At 39.8% G+C, this 17,142-nt stretch overlaps 3 protein-coding genes and 1 non-coding gene across 4 annotated transcripts; all 4 read left to right on the top strand.

The window, feature by feature from the left end:
- Positions 1-4,299: 4,299 nt before the first annotated feature.
- Positions 4,300-6,659, top strand: LOC125015375 (pulmonary surfactant-associated protein D-like). Its single transcript, XM_047597188.1, has 5 exons — positions 4,300-4,457; positions 4,842-5,031; positions 5,189-5,263; positions 5,751-5,816; positions 6,037-6,659. The coding sequence occupies exons 2-5, from the start codon at positions 4,857-4,859 to the stop codon at positions 6,417-6,419; spliced, it is 699 nt and encodes a 232-aa protein (XP_047453144.1). The 5' UTR covers positions 4,300-4,457; positions 4,842-4,856; the 3' UTR covers positions 6,420-6,659.
- Positions 6,660-7,308: 649 nt separating this feature from the next.
- LOC125015376 (mannose-binding protein C-like) lies at positions 7,309-11,004 on the top strand. Its single transcript, XM_047597189.1, has 5 exons — positions 7,309-7,555; positions 7,819-7,989; positions 8,128-8,211; positions 8,529-8,585; positions 10,488-11,004. The coding sequence occupies exons 2-5, from the start codon at positions 7,824-7,826 to the stop codon at positions 10,868-10,870; spliced, it is 690 nt and encodes a 229-aa protein (XP_047453145.1). The 5' UTR covers positions 7,309-7,555; positions 7,819-7,823; the 3' UTR covers positions 10,871-11,004.
- Positions 11,005-11,345: 341 nt separating this feature from the next.
- Positions 11,346-11,417, top strand: trnam-cau. Its single transcript has one exon. It is a non-coding gene; the product is annotated as a tRNA-Met (tRNA).
- Positions 11,418-12,532: 1,115 nt separating this feature from the next.
- On the top strand, positions 12,533-15,350 carry LOC125015377 (interferon-induced transmembrane protein 5-like). Its single transcript, XM_047597190.1, has 2 exons — positions 12,533-12,859; positions 14,387-15,350. The coding sequence occupies exons 1-2, from the start codon at positions 12,653-12,655 to the stop codon at positions 14,606-14,608; spliced, it is 429 nt and encodes a 142-aa protein (XP_047453146.1). The 5' UTR covers positions 12,533-12,652; the 3' UTR covers positions 14,609-15,350.
- The last annotated feature ends 1,792 nt before the right edge of the window (positions 15,351-17,142 follow it).

Genomic DNA, 17,142 nt, shown 5'->3' with positions numbered 1-17,142 from the left:
ATCTGTCTCTCCTCCAAACTACATCTGAGCTCAGAGTCATGAATTTCCAAAGTTACCCAAATGCACCTGTTCCGTTTCAGGAAAGAGGCTATGATGGGTTTTCTGTACAGCCTGCATATCCCCCAGTTTAGTACACCACCGTGAATGTTACTGCTGAGCCTCCCAGGGACCACATCATCTGGTCCATCTTCTCCTTGGTCTACTCAAACCCGTTATGCCTCTCAGTTCTGAATTTCTTAGAACATGTGCAAATATTCAGTTACTGTTATATGTGAAGATTGCTAGACACAAGAGTACATGAAGAAAACTATATATTGTAAAGGTAGCTCAACATCAGCGCCATCATGAAGTCGTTACTTCAGTTGTGGTCCTGATTACCATTATTATAGTCACTGACACATCTGTACAGGCAAATGTGTATGGAAGGGGTTAACCCTAACCCTATAAATGCCACACTTTTATCAAACCACTGCAGTAGCTCTGTCATGCTTGTGATTTCAAAATTCTAAATTCCCTCATCTGGCAAATGAATTTATTAAATGAAACGAGTTGGTGATATACATGTAGATAATAACATGTACATAATAACAACAAAATAAAGTGAAATGCCCATTTAATTTGTGAGTAACTAAGTAACCTTTTCTTACTTCATCAGTTAGTGTTTTTTAAATATTGAACACATTTTTAAATCCTCATCTTAACTGGAGTCACTACCCATAAGTGAAAGAAACTGATGCAAATTCAGCTCTAACACAATAAAATATATTTTTCAACAAGTGTTGAAGGAGGAAATTTTCTTTCAGCATCTTTCAGGATCTTTATACCTATTGGAAAGGATAGTCCAACTGAATACAGATCACACAAAAGCTTCTCTCATTTAAGTTATTCATTTGGCGCACAGAGAATTGTATTGATTCAGAGACTTTAACCTAACCACCTTAGGGTAGAAGAGGAAGAGGGGAAGCCTCGATGTAAGCATACACAGTGGTCTTGCTCTAGCTAGGCTCCGCCCGTAGACAAAAGGAGCAGCGTGGCCTTTTATGTATTCAGTAGTTTCCCATGTGTAGCCGAAACCAGCTTTAACTGGTGTCCAATGTGTGAAATATCAGGGGGAGGTGTATCCTAATCTCGTGAGCAAGCTGCAGCAAAGCGGTAAACCACTCCTTATATGATGAGGTAGCAGAAGTAACATTTTTCCGGTTTTTCACAGTGTCACATAACAGGCTGAAGGCCTAACTTAACCCCTTAAAACCCACAGAGTGGGATTTTTTTAATTTTATAGTTGGAAAAAAATAAAAATTGCGAGGTGAGAGAGATTCATTTTCCCAATGTCTCTGTCTCACCTTCCACTGCCTTAACACTGCCACACCAGCCCCACTCTGCAACCTACTGAGTCTACACAATCATCAGATTTCTCACACCACTTCACAACTTTGCACAACAAGCCTTCTGAGACTATGTCTACTTTCATGTTGAACAGGAAACTGTACATATCCAGATTTAACTTAGTGGTGTTATTTATGACTTCAACATCCCACCTAGTAAAATTGAAGAGATCATAAATCCAAGTACAGTTGCAGATGAAAGACTTGTCATTCTTGTCAAAGAGTTATCACTGCTCTTGCCCATTCTTCCATGTTAAATCTCAGTTGAGATCTCAGATGTCATTTTTACAAACTTAAAAGTCGGACAAAATTTTATGCCAAAAATGTTTATCAGATGATGCACACGTGTCCTGCTTAAGTTCAGCTATTAATCAGTTAATCTCAGTTAATAATTTAGCACGATGCTGGCAATTCTGCTATCCACTGGTGAAAACTCTGTTGTTACTTGTCCTACCCCAGTTACTGAAAGTTTGTGTCTGTAGGCTGTGATGCGTTTGTTGGGCACATAACAATTTCTTTTTTATTTCTGAGTGACCTTTCCTCTGACCTAACTGAATTAACGGCAGTAGTTTTCTTCTCCAAGGTAGTTTTTTCCCCCCATGTGTTGGTCACACCTGCACTTAGTGATCCAAACTGTATTTTTGGTTGGTTTCAAGTTCTCCTACTGGTACCGCAATTTCGGTGGCGGAGAAAGTCCTTCTTCACCCTCGGTAAAAAATATTGGAAAAAAATCCATTCACATATCGTTATAGGAATTGTTGCTGCTATACATGGTCAATTGGAGGTGTTTCTAAATGCAAATTGCCTGAACCATGCTATTAAAAAGCTCTACATCCACCTTTTTAAGATAGCACTCTGCTGCTGACATATAGGCAATACAACCATAGTCTATATTATACCTCATTTTGTAAACAATATGATGTTTTTTGAGGGGCGGTGCATAGCTGGAGTCATTCCAAGGTTAATATTTTAGTAGACTCCATCTCAAATACTACAGTCTGTAAACAGCAGTTACCATATTCCAATGCCCGTTTTGGCAAGAAAGGATGAGGAAAAAGCATATTTCAGAGAATATACTAATACACTCACTCCCGGAGACTGTGACTGTTATAAAAAACTGACTGATGGCACTACATTCACCGACCCCTACATTCTCACACACTGGATGGACGATGCGACCATAGGAGGATACAGAGGGGACGAAGTCTGGGCTTTCTTTATCAAGTGAAGCCTCTACAAAGATACAGTATTAGAGAAAGGGTAACATAGTAAATGCAACTTCTGCTTGGACACCCCTGAAACATAGAACTGACATTGTGATAGCTAGTGTTTAGCATTAACATGTAACAAGAATCCCCCAAATCAGTCACAATTTAGTCTAACCCATGACGTCATCCAGGCTGAAAGTGATGATGCATTACATATTAATCTGACCTGATATGAAGTGTGCACGTTTTTTTATTGTCTCACTCCAGTTCTTTCTTTTAATCACCAAAGCCAAACTAAAGTTGTCTATGACTGGCAGTGGCTGTTATGTGATAAAACCTCAAGTAAATGTTTTTTATTTTTTGTTTTTGGCCCCCAAAAATACAGCAAGACGACATTTTCACGGTTGACAGTCACAGTGTTCGCCTCAAGCTTCCCTCTGTTTTACCTTTAACACTGTGATGTCACAGTGACGTAAGCTATGAAGGGGTCTATACTTACCAATGTTGCTGTTGTTACTCCCAAATCTCTTCCTGACAGACATCTCAAAAGATTATTGTTTTTGCACTTGTTTTTAACTTTGTTAATGTATTGCTGTCTTTCATCAAACATTACTCGCAAGAATCTAATGACATCAACTTGCTCAAGCATTATATAGTATTTAGCATTATACAGTAGTTATAACAGTATAAAATATAGCTTGAGTTTATTTTTCCACTGTTCCTTCCGAATGCGAGTTCTCATTACAATTGTCGCTTTTCTTGCACTTTTGTCTATTTTTCTTCCTTCTCACAGTAAACCAACTTGAACCACCTTCAAATTCCCCGCCACCTTCCTCTATTCCTTCAAGTTCAGAGTGATCCGTCACTCCGGTTGTGCCAGCCGCCTCTGAACTGAGTCACATGAAAACCTTTTATATAGGCAGAACAAGGAGCTAAGGGAGGAGACTACCTGGGTTGTGTTCACAACAATACTTGTTTGGTGTCCTCAGAGAAAAACATAAAGGTTTATTCTTTAGTGAGTATGAACACATTCAGACTTGGATCTCCTTTAGCTTTTGGCTTGGAAAAGTATTAAGAAGGGCTGGTAAAATATTGACAATATTGTAACCTTTCAGACCTATGCCTGAACTATACCTGTTAGAAAGAACTCCTCCACTGCAGCTTTAAACCCCCATCTACACCATAACACCCCATGATGGAATGTGTTTCACATAAAATAATTCATATTCACAAGTATTCTCTGGAAATCGTTTGTGCTGGAATTGGAAAAAAACGCATCTGGCAATTCTTGTTTAATTTAAAAAATAGATTTTTTGTTACTTACATTAATTCATTACCAAATTATGTGTGTAGCGTAAAGGGAATTACTAATGGTATTACATTACATCAAGTGTTTATTATTTAAATAGCTTTATTTAAACCCTCATTTGACTGCTGCAAAAAAAGCATGGGTTTTGGACTCGAACATTTCATGTTCTCCAAAATTTCTTGAGTAGTGTTTCTCTATCTTGCTCTTGTTGAGCTTTCTAATTCTAAATCATTCTCATTATAGAGTCAGCTCTGGGTTGTTTACAATAGCTAGTATTGCAACATAACAAACACATCAGGGACACTTTAAGAAAGAGAGGGTTCAGGAAAGAGGTAGAAAAACATTCATCACTTTGGCCAGCGGCATCAGTCCAAAAAAGAGGGAGGTTCGTTGGATTTGTATCAACTTCTTCTCTGTGATAAAGCACACAAGGGACCTTTCATCTGTTGTTTACTTTGGTCCCTCACACGCTACATGAGTTCTACAAAGTATCTCGTCATTTTTGTTTGGAAGTAAGAGCAAGGCACATTCTGCGGATCACTCCTCGTTTATAAGGTGAGTCCTTTTCTGTGTGTTACAGTTTTGCCCTCGATTTAGGGTTATCAGTCCCTTACAGAAAACACTAGTGCTGTTAAATGTGTCATAAAATAAAGAACTGTAACTTTAATTTATAGCATCAATTTTAATGTCTTGTTTTTATGTGCACTAATCTGGAAGTGGAACCTACTGGTTGTTTGGAATATAAGCATAATCCATGTTCATAAATATGTGCTTGGACTCCATCAACATCAAATGCATTGATTACATGGTATATTATTGTCCTCCTGCGGTGAATTAACAACAATGATTTATCAGTGTGCACTTCTTAAATAGTTGAAGATCATGCTAAATCCATTTCTGTATATGGGAAACCCATGCTATATTTCATATGAATTTCAGACCTGCACTGAGAAGATGAAGCTGCTTCTCTTATCCTGCATCCTCTGCCTGATGGCTTCTATAAGCTACGGTCAGCCTACGTGTCTCCCTGGTCTCAGAGGAGAGAAAGGAGAGACGGGACCGCCTGGGTTTCCGGGTCCTCGTGGACCACCTGGACCTCCTGGTCTTACTGGAATGGAAGGACAAAAAGGTCAAAAAAATGGGTATTATCAACTTCACCAAAACAGTGTTTCAAGGAATATTATTTCTGACCAAGCTTCAGCTTTGTTTCTTGTTTTTTGTTTGTTTGTTTGTTTGTTTTTTGCACAACCCTTCAATTTTCAATAATTTGGTTCTTTGCTCTTCAGGGGAAAGGGGACTGATTGGACGGCCTGGACTACCTGGGATACCTGGACCAGCTGGATCTCATGTAGCATGCGATGGTAAGGTCCTTTCAATAATATGATATTAAGTCAAGACAACTGCATAAGTGTATCATGTGTCACACTGGATTCATTGCTTCTAATACAGTACTGAACGCACTATATTTCAATCTCTACCCCATATTTTATTTACAACCAGTGTTCTTAAAACTCCACAGGTGGGTTACTCTGAGCAAATTAATCTTATTACAGTTAAGTTTAAGGGTGTTAATAGTCAGATGTGTTTGGATGCGTTTGGTCTGGTGGACACCAGCCACAAATATTCCTGTTGAAAGGAATCCTTTACTCCTCACCAGTTATTTAGAACTGAAATTACCATATGGATGAGTGTGTTAATGTCAACAATCCAGTTCCTTTTGTTTAAATGTGAGTGTGTTTTGATGTGATCAGATGGTCATTAAAAGTCACTGTTGAAGTTGCATATCTATACATGTAACCTCCATGTTGTTGCAACAGTTGCTAACAAAACTGGCTCTGTTCCATCCAGGTTTGACTTCTTTAAGGTGTCCCGATCTCAAAGCCGTGAAGGACAGCCTTGTAAAGTTAGAGCTGGGTAAGAATCCTCATCAAGGCAGTACATATGAATGTCACAACAAAAAAACTGTGCTGCTTTATGATTCATTTCACACTACTACATAACATTAAATTGCCTTATTGAATATATACTGTGTGTATGTATATATATATATATATTCAATATACATTGGGGCATGCAGCAATACACTTGGGATATATTAAATTTCATTTGTCTCATTATGCTTCTTTTTCTTCAGCTATAAACTTTGACTTTGCCCGGAGAGTTGGTCAGAAATACTTTGTGTCCAAGAAAGAGAGAGGCTCTTTCGCCAAGGCTGTAGAGTTCTGCTCCCAACAAGGCTTAGAGCTGGCTCTGCCCCAGAGCGAAGAGGAGAACAGCATGCTGACTCAAGTGTTTGACGATGGCAACAAATTGATCTGGCTTAGCGTCAACGATAAAAAGGCAGAAGGGAACTTTGAGGTTGATATGAAAAACCGACCTCTGACCTTCACCAAGTGGGGAGAAGGACAGCCAGACAAATCCGTGGAGGATACAGGCTGCACCATGATGACAGAAAACGGCCTCTGGAGAGTGACACGTGAATGCTCAATGGATGCTTACATTGTTTGTCAGTTCTAGAAGGGTCTTGTATCCCATATTTCAAACGAAACATTTTCCCCACTGCTCTTTGCATGTATTGTCATATCATCAGCTCAGAAATTTGAATTTACATGATCACAATTTAACTGCAACCTGTCATTATTATTGCTGAATACATATATTCCTATACAAAGATTGCAGAATAAAAAGAATGCTGCAGGTGTGGTGTTTTTTGTGGAAAGATATCTATGACACAATAAATGGGTGCAGAAGTGAAAATGACAAATTTCTTTGGTTCCTTATTTGATTTTCACGTTAGACTGATTATCTGCACGTTTAGGTATAAACTCCAAGCAACATGATAACAAATGCAACTAATTACGACTTTCTGTCATTGATGAATAAAAATGCTCCAGTGTAGTGTGAATTTCCATCTGAACGTGCCACATTTTCAATGTTAACAATTTGTAATGATACGAAAACCCACCAGTCCTTTAGAAGTGAAGAAGCTATTCAATGAGTGCTGAAACGCCTTCAAGAAACGCTACAAGCACCGTTGTCTTTCTTTAATGTTTTTGGATATACAGCAGCATGACCGAGATTGCTCAGAACCACGATAGACAATATGAAAACAGTCGTGTTGTTTTTCAGAATTATTTAGAGTTGTTGATTTCTTCACATTGGTCACATCTGTGAAATACACTTCCTGTCCTCTGGATATCGCATCCCAGATGTTGTTCAAAACATTCCAAAACTGAAATATCTGTGTCTGGCCATAGTTTTCGTACACTTTTCAACACAAACCTTGGGAGACGATGTTAACAATGAGTTAAGCAATGTTTCTGGTCCCCTTGAGCAAACTTTCAAACTCTCCTTCCTCATTCTCACAGTGAGATCAGCTCTGGGTTGTCTACAACCAGTCATAGCCAGGGTTCAGGAAAGATGCTGGAAACCAATCAACATTTTAGATGATTTTTTTTGTCACAATCTTCAGGATCAGTCCAAAAAGAGAGGGAGTGTTTTGTTTCTGATAGAGCTCACATGAGGCTTTGCATCTGTTGCTTACTTTGGACCAAATCTCTCACACTGTGCATGAGTTCTACCTAATATCTCAGTCATTTTACTTTGGGGATAGTGAAGACACAGGACAACCAGCAGATTGCCCAAGCTTCACAGTGAGTTGCTTCCCATTTATATATGCTTTGTGTTATTGTGACATTTCAACATTCTGCTCCCGCTTTTTAAAGTAATGCATATTATGTACTTATTTTGAATTTTAGCTAATACAGCAGTCAATATGTCACTTAAATAATATTCCATTTCCAGTGTTCTACATTTTGAGATGCTGGAAACCAGTGGTTAACCATTCAGAAGTGAATATTTTCATTTAATTTCAGTATGTGAATTGTTGAGGTATGATGAAATATTTCTGTTGCAGAGAAGATGAGGCTGTTTCTCTTATTCTCCGTCCTCTGCCTGATGACTCCTACTGGCTACGGTCAGATCCATAGTCCTCCTGGTCCTAAGGGTGACATGGGAGATGTCGGATTCCCTGGGATTCCTGGGTCAGCTGGAATGGCTGGTTTCCCTGGAATTCCAGGTCAAAAAGGTCAGTGGTTACCCTTCTCATACAAAGAATTCAAGCAATGATGAAAATAATGATGTACGACTGGTGTGAATTGTTTTTTCTGGCTGCTATAGTGAAATGTCCATAGACAAATTGTCTTCTTCCATGCTCTGCTCAAAGGTATGCCAGGAGATGTTGGATATCCTGGACCACCTGGACGACGTGGAGAAATGGGAAACCACGGAGAATGTGAAAGATGTGAAGGTAATGTATTTTGTTGTACGCTTATGCTGCAATTGCACTATGAAAGACAAGAGCTACATCATCAGTATGCAACTGTAACGTAATTTCTTCAAATGTGTTTATTTTTATCGTTTAGCACAATGCCATTTCAGTTCACATTCACAAAATACTGAACACAGTATGTCTATGAAACTCATTTTATTATTATCCCATTGCTTTTGTGTAACGAGGAGCAAGTCAAAATATCATTTTAGAGCAGAGACGAAAACAAAAAGGATAATTTAAAAAAACTATATAAAGATTAAACCTTTTACCCAGATGTATTCTGTTTGATGCAGATGCCTTAAGCCGGGATCTCCAAACCTTGATGGAGAGGATGGCCAAAGTCGACCAGGGTAGGTATCCTGTGGGAACACTATATTGAATCCTTTTTGTTAAATCAAGAGTTAAGAGTCTTTATTGTCATTATGAGAACATAACAAACTTTGCAGAGACCCCAGCTTAAAGGCACACATAAATTGTGATTGTCTTAAGGACTGTTGGTCTGTTTGATTGTCAGCAGGGGTGAGTGTGCGTGTGAGAAGGTGTATGAGTGTATGTTCAGTGTTATGCTAAGACATAAACAAGTTTAAACACTATGCACCTTTAGAGCAGAGGTGTCATTTTAGTGTCGGGGCCAGATATACTCAGTTTGACATCTACATACATCTCCCCCATACACTGTGTAGTTGCTTAAAACCAGGGTTTTACCACTTAAAACCAGAGTTTAAAGTAGTCATGCCCTTAACTCCTTAAAAAACAGTGTGACACCTTGTGGACAAACAAGGAATAGGTGCCAATTTTATTGAAAAATTTGCAGTTAATGTCTTCTATGTATTTTTTGCACCATCTTCTTTTCACCCCTCCCTTTCCTCCTGCTATTGTCCTCACTTCACCTTTCCCTTTTTCCTTCTTTTTCTACTCTTTCTCCTTTTCCTCCTTCCCCATCTACTCATCCTTCTCCTCCTCCACTTCTCTTCCTTTCTTCTTCTCCTTCCTCCCATTTTCTTCTCCTCTTTCTTCTCATTCTCCTCCCACCCCAACTCCTACGCCTCCTCTTCCTTCTTCCTCTCCCCCTTCCACATCTACTTCACCTTCTCATCATTCCCTCTGCCCCTCTTTCTTCTTGTTCTTCTATTCTTCCTTCATCTCGTCCTGCTCCTCCATCCTTCTTTTTCTCTTCTTCCTGTGCAAATTCATACTGCGGGGCCATATTGGACCTTCTAAGGGGCCAGTTCCGGCCCCCGAGCCACATGTTTGACACCCCTGTGTTAGAACAAAGCAGAGTCAGTTTTATCACCGAGACCTCGCTGAGAGCCTTACCAAAAACATCCAACAGGCCATGTTAATCCTATCAACTACTATCACATCAGTGACATGTTGTGAATTAGGGTTTGTTGTCTTGTGTGGAGTGAGATTAATGCTCTCTTTGCAAAATATACAGTCAAAACTGAGTGTGACTGTAGCTCCACTAACTCCAACAGAGTGAAAACAAATTGAGATATCATACACTCACATACAAAAATCAAGGCAATTTAGTATTACAGTCCTGCAATAAATCTTAGCTTCATGGAGCTTAAGGTTTTCAGCATTTGTTTAAAATAACCAAGAGAGCTGCTGATATGATTGTGTGATTTGTAGTAGACTACTATTGAGTTCTGTTGTGTTCTGTTGTGTTTGGTTTTACATTTGCTGCACAATTACTCTGGGGATGCGTTTTCCAAGAACATTAGAGAATCTTTTTGACTTAACAAGTTAAACACATTAAATCACAAGTCTCACATCCCAGATGTGTTGTTCAAGCTTCTGCTCAAAGTAAGGCACAGCTCATTTCTCACCAGTAAACCAGACAACGAGGCAACAACAGAGGCTTTCTGAGTGGCCAGTTGATATTTGGTATAACATTTTCGTATAGTGGTGAGCATTGTAATGATAGATATTAATTAAGCGTTCTCAGCTATGTTCACCAGTCAGGAGAAGTGGTTATCCTTTTATGAGGTCCTAAGAGACTGAAAATATTCGTGGCTCATTCCAACATGCAAAATTGAAAACACTGTAACGTTTGAACTTTGTTACTTAAAGACTGAGTAATACGTAAATGTGTGAAAGTATAGTGTTGCTGAAATAATAATATTTTAATGTCAAAGGAGTAATAAACATGAACCTGGAGGCCAAGGTGACAAAACTAGTTTGTGTTTCTAAAAAACAAATGGTTTCATTTGCTTGTTTATTACTGATTTTCTGCCTTATATTTTCAGCTCTGAACTTTGACTTTGCCCGGAGAGTTGGTCAGAAATACTTCGTGTCCAAGAAAGAGAGAGGCTCTTTCTCCAAGGCTGTAGAGTTCTGCTCCCAACAAGGCTTAGAGCTGGCTCTGCCCAAAAACGAGGAAGAGAGCAGCATGCTGACTCAAGTGTTTGACGATGGCAACAAATTGATCTGGCTTAACGTCAACGATAAAAAATCAGAGGGGAACTTTGAGGTTGATATGAAAAACCGACCTCTGACCTTCACCGAGTGGGGAGAAGGACAGCCAGACAAATCCATGGAGGATACAGGCTGCACCATGATGACAGAAAACGGCCTCTGGAGAGTGACACGTGAATGTTCCCTGAATGCTTACATAGTTTGTCAGTTCTAGAAAGGTCTTGTATCCCATTCAGTTATTGTTGTGATGTAACTGTTCCTAAACATTTTCATATATTAAAAGATCTTTTTCCCACTTTCTGTTTTATACTATATTAACAACAATAAAAGAGCAAAGTTATAAAAATACATTCCTTTGAAAGGTTTACACGTAAAACGTACAATGTTTTCTTTCGTTTATGTTGGACTGAAGGTCAATTTTCCTCGATTTGCGGTTGAACTGTTGTATTCCTCTGCCGAAGAGTCGCCCTCTGCTGGACATTCAAAGGTATTTACGCTTAACCACTTTCACAATATCTCCACAGACCGCAGAGGCTACGTTCATCTATTATGTGCTGTGTTCCCACAGAGAACAAGAGTAAATTCGTAGGCACAACAAAGGGAGCATGGAACAAAAGACAAAGACTGAAATAACCCGACATATGATGTATTCCATAAAATGTTCTTTTCCGCCCTGTTTGCACCGTGTGAGCAGAGTGGCGCAGCGGAAGCGTGCTGGGCCCATAACCCAGAGGTCGATGGATCGAAACCATCCTCTGCTAGTTTTTTTTTTTTTTTTTTCATGGAAATATCTTGAAAATTAATGTGGATGTCGTGGTATGTGGTTGCCTGCTCATGTAAGCCAGTTATATTTGTTTTCGAGATAACAGTTCTCCTCATCCTATTCAAAAATATGTATATAGGTGTACACAGAAACAAGGGAGCAACCATTCACCATCCAATTCAACATGACAGCAGCAGCTGGGGGGCACCATCACCATGGTAATAACACAGTGTTGCTGGTGTTAGAAGACATAGGTGTCTAATAATTACAGTTTTTGTTTTGTTTTTTTTTTAAATATGTGATCAAGAAATAGTGAAATATTGATTCAAGAAAGAGCCTGATGTTGATACAGTCCATATTGTTAATAATTGTTAACAGCCAACCAGAAAAAAAAAAAAAAAAAAAAAAAAAAGCAGAGATAATATTAATGATAATAGGATTGCTCTGGACATCTTAGGCTGCTCTTTTTGTGAGACAAAAATTTCCCCAATCATTGCAATGTTTGGAGAAATCTGCAAGATTATGAGTAATCCTTATTGGTCACCCACAGCAAAGTTGGGGGCTGAACTTGGATTTTCCAGTGTGACTTAGAATGACTGGATTCCTAATACATTTGTTGAGTAAAGAACTAGTTTAAGCTTCAGATGTGTTCAGGCTGGATAATTTGATGGTGACTTGACTGAGCCCTGTGGAAATGCAGATCCATATATTTCGTGAATGTATCCAGTGACCTATGTTTAACCCACTCACTCTCCTGTGTGACCAAAAACCCAGACATCATTTCAAATGAACTCTTCTAAACCTCTTTCAAAGCCTTTGAACAGCATATAACTGTATATACAGTAACTCATCCATCTGATCCACACATACTGTTGAAATGAAATGATCTAAGAAAGCTGAGGCGTAGTAGAATTACTGACTACACTGCTCTCATGTATCTACAGTGCTTGCTGTGTCTTCTCTCTCATAGAACATTTGGTCCGTCTTCGTCTCTCTATCTCTATTTCGGTCTCTCTCAGGCCTGACCACATAATAACAGACCTGCTGTGTATTAAAGGACCCTGCCCATGCGTCCTCTCCCAGTCACCTCCCTCTCCACGGGCCTTTATAAGCCTACTCACGCAGGGGGGCACTACTTTTCAAAGAGGGACCAAGCATCTGGAAGGCAAGCCACTTCACGAAGCCACCTATTCACCCAAAAACCTTGGATCATCTTAAGAAAACAGGCTCACCATGGACAACCATTCGTACAACTTCCCTTCTGACTGCACCCCACTCACTAACTGCAAGTCTGCCCGTAAACCAGCTGGATCCACTGTGGTGAACATGGGCAACGCTGGCAAGAATCCTCCCCGGGACTATCTAATCTGGTCACTGTGCAACACCTTGTATGTTAACTTCTGCTGCCTGGGGTTCATGGCGCTCATCTACTCCATCAAGGTGAGGCCTTGTGCTCTTTTTTTAACTTTTGTGTGACACTTCTTACACATACATTTCAGTCTGGACCACTTTTATGAAGCGTGCAGGGTAACAGGGAAGAGTCGGTTTGATCGAAGGATCCTGACAATACAACGTTCAATCTGGGGAATCTGTTGTGTTTACATTTTAAGACTTTAATAGTGGTGATTGTAACTTCAAATTCGTTTTATGATTTTAGTGACATTTTCACCTTTAATTCATCAACTGACCAGACATAGTTGATAGTATGCAACATTAAAAAGATATTTAATCAGTGCCTGTCTTGGGCAACGTAGTATTGCTATAATAATTTTGTAGTTGCAGAGAAAAGGTCGACCAACTAAGCAAGAACAGCTATAAGACAATAGACATGATGTGGCATTGCCACATTGGGAAATGAAGGACAGATGAATAGTAGCATTACAATAGTACAATAGTTTTGAAAGAACAAGTAGAACCCAACCAAACATTACATTTTTTGTCTTAATTGAGCAAAAAAATAAAAAATAAAAAATGGATTAGAGGGACAAACAGTTTCAACAAAGTGATTGATTTTTCTTTCCTTTCACTAAGTAAATGCTCTGTTCAGAAAACTTTTGGCTGTCTTATGGATAGAAAATAAAGACTTGTCAAATAGATCAAAGCAATATATTTTGAATATTTTTTTCTCTAGTCCGACAACACACACAGCAGAGGGTTGGTGTACCACAGGAATGTAGTTTGAGAAAAAAAAAAAAAAAAAAAAAAAGGAACATGAACTTAAAACCAGCATAAAGGTCTTTGAAAATGCTGTGTGTGAAGTAGAACTGAAACACTGCACAACTACCTGAACAAAAAGGTTTCTGAAAAACTCACCGCAAAAGGGTGTGTACACCCTTCATTTAAGCATTTTCTTTCTGGGTGCAGCCTTGAATCACAGGCCCACCATTGGCTCAGCACTCAAAATTAAAGACGGTGACTGGCTGCTCGTCTGGGGAGTTAAAAATGGCGTAATTGGCATCTTTCTAATGGGCAACTACTTGTGGGAAATTAGAGAGCGCTAGGCAAAAACTCAGCTCGATCCAAAATGCATGGATACTCTTAGCAGGAGCTTAAGGATTCATGTCACTGTGGTCTGCCTTGAATCTGAATAGTGGGTCGAGATGTGTTGAACTGTTTGTAGTGGCAAAGACAGAGCCTTCATGTCTTCAGCTTTCTTAACAATTATGAAACCGAAGTGATTGTTATCCCTGTGAGGCTTCTCAGTCACATATCCAAAACCTAAGCTGAAACAAAGGCGAATGGACTGGTTGGGTTTTCTTGATTGCATTTCTCAACATTGCAGCTTCTCCCCACAAGTCATTAAGAAGTAGAAAAGCTACTTGGATGAGTTTTGAAACCTTTTCCAGAAAACAGGTCCAGTTTCCTTTGTTTCATTTTTTTTCCTGAATGAGGTGTCTCTTCTCCTGTGTTTTACTTAAGACTACCTTCAGCTGATGCGTGTCATTGTTTGTGTGTGCGTTCTTGTAGGCCAGGGATCAGAAGACTCAGGGCAACCTGCAGCTGGCCCAGGAGTGCTCAGACAAGGCCAAGTGGTACAACATCCTGGCAGCCGGCTGGAACCTGCTGATTCCGCTCCTGGCCGTCGTCCTGCTCGTCCTACTGCTCGTCCACCTGGGCTCCTCTCAAGGCTCCTTTGACTTTTTTGGAGAAGATGGCTTCCAAAACTTCATGAACCTGTTCAGCTGGTAGATAAGAAGCAAAAGGGGGGTAAATGAACAAGAACAGGCGTCAAATTCAACCCATTCACACTAACTGTCAGGAGAGGCCATTTGATTTGATTTGAAGTTGATTTGTTACCAGACTGTCCATGAAGATAAAAAGAGGAGATTGAACCAGTTACACCTAAAAGCAATTAATAACATATGCGATTTCTGAACAAGTGACCTAAAACCAATGATACATGCTTCTCTTGTTCTTTTGTTCTGTAAAAGCAATATATCACTACTTTGGGTCAGAGGTCAGCATTGGTGGAAAATGTACAGTACAGATGTGACCAAACACTGAGTATCAGCCCAAAATAGAACATCTGGGCCGACATGAAGAGGAGACTAGTAGGAGCTGAAACCAGTTTGAGCAAGCAGCCACCCTGTGTCTCTTTTTGTTATTTATTGTATTTATGTCGAGTGGAAATTTGAATGACATTATCTTTAGTCAGGGTAGAAAGACAAGCGAGAACAGGCGACTGTGGAGCCAAAATCTGAAAGAGAGCCTGAAATGACGACAAGCCACTTCACGAAGGACAATCAACACTCACCTCCCTCTGACTATCATTCATTTACATCTTTCAACATTTGTTGAATTTTATTACTGTTACAGAATACATCTATTTTTGTCCCTGTTTGTGTATTTGTATTACTATATTGTTGTTTTACATTATCTTATTCTCAAATTGTAGTATGTGAATTAAATAAACCAGATACTGTTAACTCAGTATGGCATTAGAAAACAAATCTTCCCAAATGTTCTCCTTCACAAAATCTACTAACAGTTCTTAGCTCTTTCCCAGATCTCCTCTTAGCTCATGAACACAGGCATGAAGAGAGACCTCGTTCTAATGGACCTCGCGGTTCCACTGCTGCACCTACACCCAGCTTTAAAGTGATCATTTTGGGCTTCATAGGTTTGATTCCTGGGGCGGGTCTGAGGGAACGGGGCTAGGCATGGTTGTTTTCATCCCAGCTGCGAGCCTGCTGCTCTGACGGCTATATACAGAACATCCCATTTCAGGAAACTGTATAAATATGCACTCCACTTTTGTGAGGCAGGGCTGCCCAGGCAGACCACTACAGAGGAGTCAGCAATGTGGAGGCCTGCAGTGGGCCGTCATGGCTCATTCCCACTCAGTCTGTATTTGTGAAAGACTTTAATGCTAGCCCTTTTCTGACTAGTAAGTGCCACCAACATGAGCCACCATGTGGATATATTCTCAAATCTCAAAGTATAGCGTCAGATATACGGTTAGCAGTCCCAAAATGTCCTCTACAGAGGACAAACAGTGCAAACAAACACAGTGCAAACAGTGTTTTTACTGGTGTTTTACAGATGCCATTACAGAGAATTAATTTTTAAATCATCCATCTTCTTCAGTTCCCTTGGAGGCTCCGTTTGCCCCCTTTCTCCTCACGTCTTGTCATCGTGACTTGTGTGTCCCACTCCTGCCGACCTCCCACCCTCGACACTAACTACCATCATATTAGCAGCTTCTTCTTCTTCGCTCGCAAATTTATTTATACGCACCCAAATCACAGCCTTCAGCTTCCAACTTTCTATTTTCCTCTTGTGGTCGGAGGGAAACGCTCACAGATGTCTGAGCCGAGGAGAGAATTACAGGACAGGAGCCGTGACAGCAGAGGGAGAGGACGCTAAGTTCTCCCTGCTCTCACTGGGAGATGTTCTGTACAGCTGAGGCCGGTGGAAGCAGAGGGAACACACACACTTCTATCAACAAACTCTTCTTACCCTCTCACCGCAGCTATGGCTGCCGTGCCTAGCATGTCTGACACACCTGTAGTGAAAGAGAGTTTTCTAAAGTTAATAATAGGCTCGTCGCTCAAATTTAGCAGTCACACCACCAGCCAAGCACAATGTCACATGTTCATGGCATGAGCAAAACATTATTTTTAATAAAAATAAGTCAAACAAATCTGAGAAAAATACCTTGCATTGTCCAGATTTTGAAACATCACAGCCAACAATGTGAGGAGCCTCCTCCCTTTTGTTTTTGTTTTTATTTTTTTAGATCGGTTATGAAAGTAGCTGCTCCTGTTATTGACAGAATGAACAATTTGTTATAATCTGATAAGCATTGCCTTCAGTGATTCAACAATCTTTTTTTCCCATCAACAAACCAGGTATGCGCAACTCCTTGGGGTAGAAATGATGAATTTCAAGCAAAGCTTTTGAGTGCCGTCAATTTCTGACATCAGTCGCCTCTGGGATCAACTGTGACTTTTGTTGAGTGTGTCTTTTCTCAGTTCTTATGTTAAACTGGAAATGGGGTTGAATTACTTAGTCATTTACCAAAACATGCTGACGAGTTCATGAACTGGTTTCCACACCCTTTGTTCTTGTAGCATTATCCTGGCTTCAAGGACAAGAGAAGTAATAACAGTAACACCTCAGAAAATGCACAACAGACACTAAGGACCTCAGTACAAATATCATATGATCTTTGCTCTCCTTTATTGTAGTTAAGTGAATCCAGGAGGATATTCATCATGTTC

This window comes from Mugil cephalus, chromosome 10, assembly GCF_022458985.1.
Source record: "Mugil cephalus isolate CIBA_MC_2020 chromosome 10, CIBA_Mcephalus_1.1, whole genome shotgun sequence".
NCBI lineage: Eukaryota > Metazoa > Chordata > Actinopteri > Mugiliformes > Mugilidae > Mugil > Mugil cephalus.
The sequence above is the reverse complement of the archived record's forward strand: the minus strand, read 5'-3'. Positions and strand labels throughout refer to the sequence as shown.

What these genes read in the sequence shown, in the direction of transcription:
- LOC125015375 (XM_047597188.1), top strand. Translation starts at nt 4,857, where the DNA reads ATGAAGCTGCTTCTCTTATCCTGCATCCTCTGCCTGATGGCTTCTATA. An exon ending in ATCTCATGTAGCATGCGATG is followed by an intron (nt 5,264 to 5,750) that starts GTAAGGTCCTTT and finishes TGTTCCATCCAG; the next exon opens with GTTTGACTTCTTTAAGGTGT. An exon ending in CCTTGTAAAGTTAGAGCTGG is followed by an intron (nt 5,817 to 6,036) that starts GTAAGAATCCTC and finishes CTTTTTCTTCAG; the next exon opens with CTATAAACTTTGACTTTGCC.
- LOC125015376 (XM_047597189.1), top strand. Translation starts at nt 7,824, where the DNA reads ATGAGGCTGTTTCTCTTATTCTCCGTCCTCTGCCTGATGACTCCTACT. An exon ending in AGAATGTGAAAGATGTGAAG is followed by an intron (nt 8,212 to 8,528) that starts GTAATGTATTTT and finishes TGTTTGATGCAG; the next exon opens with ATGCCTTAAGCCGGGATCTC. An exon ending in GATGGCCAAAGTCGACCAGG is followed by an intron (nt 8,586 to 10,487) that starts GTAGGTATCCTG and finishes TTATATTTTCAG; the next exon opens with CTCTGAACTTTGACTTTGCC.
- LOC125015377 (XM_047597190.1), top strand. Translation starts at nt 12,653, where the DNA reads ATGGACAACCATTCGTACAACTTCCCTTCTGACTGCACCCCACTCACT. An exon ending in CGCTCATCTACTCCATCAAG is followed by an intron (nt 12,860 to 14,386) that starts GTGAGGCCTTGT and finishes GCGTTCTTGTAG; the next exon opens with GCCAGGGATCAGAAGACTCA.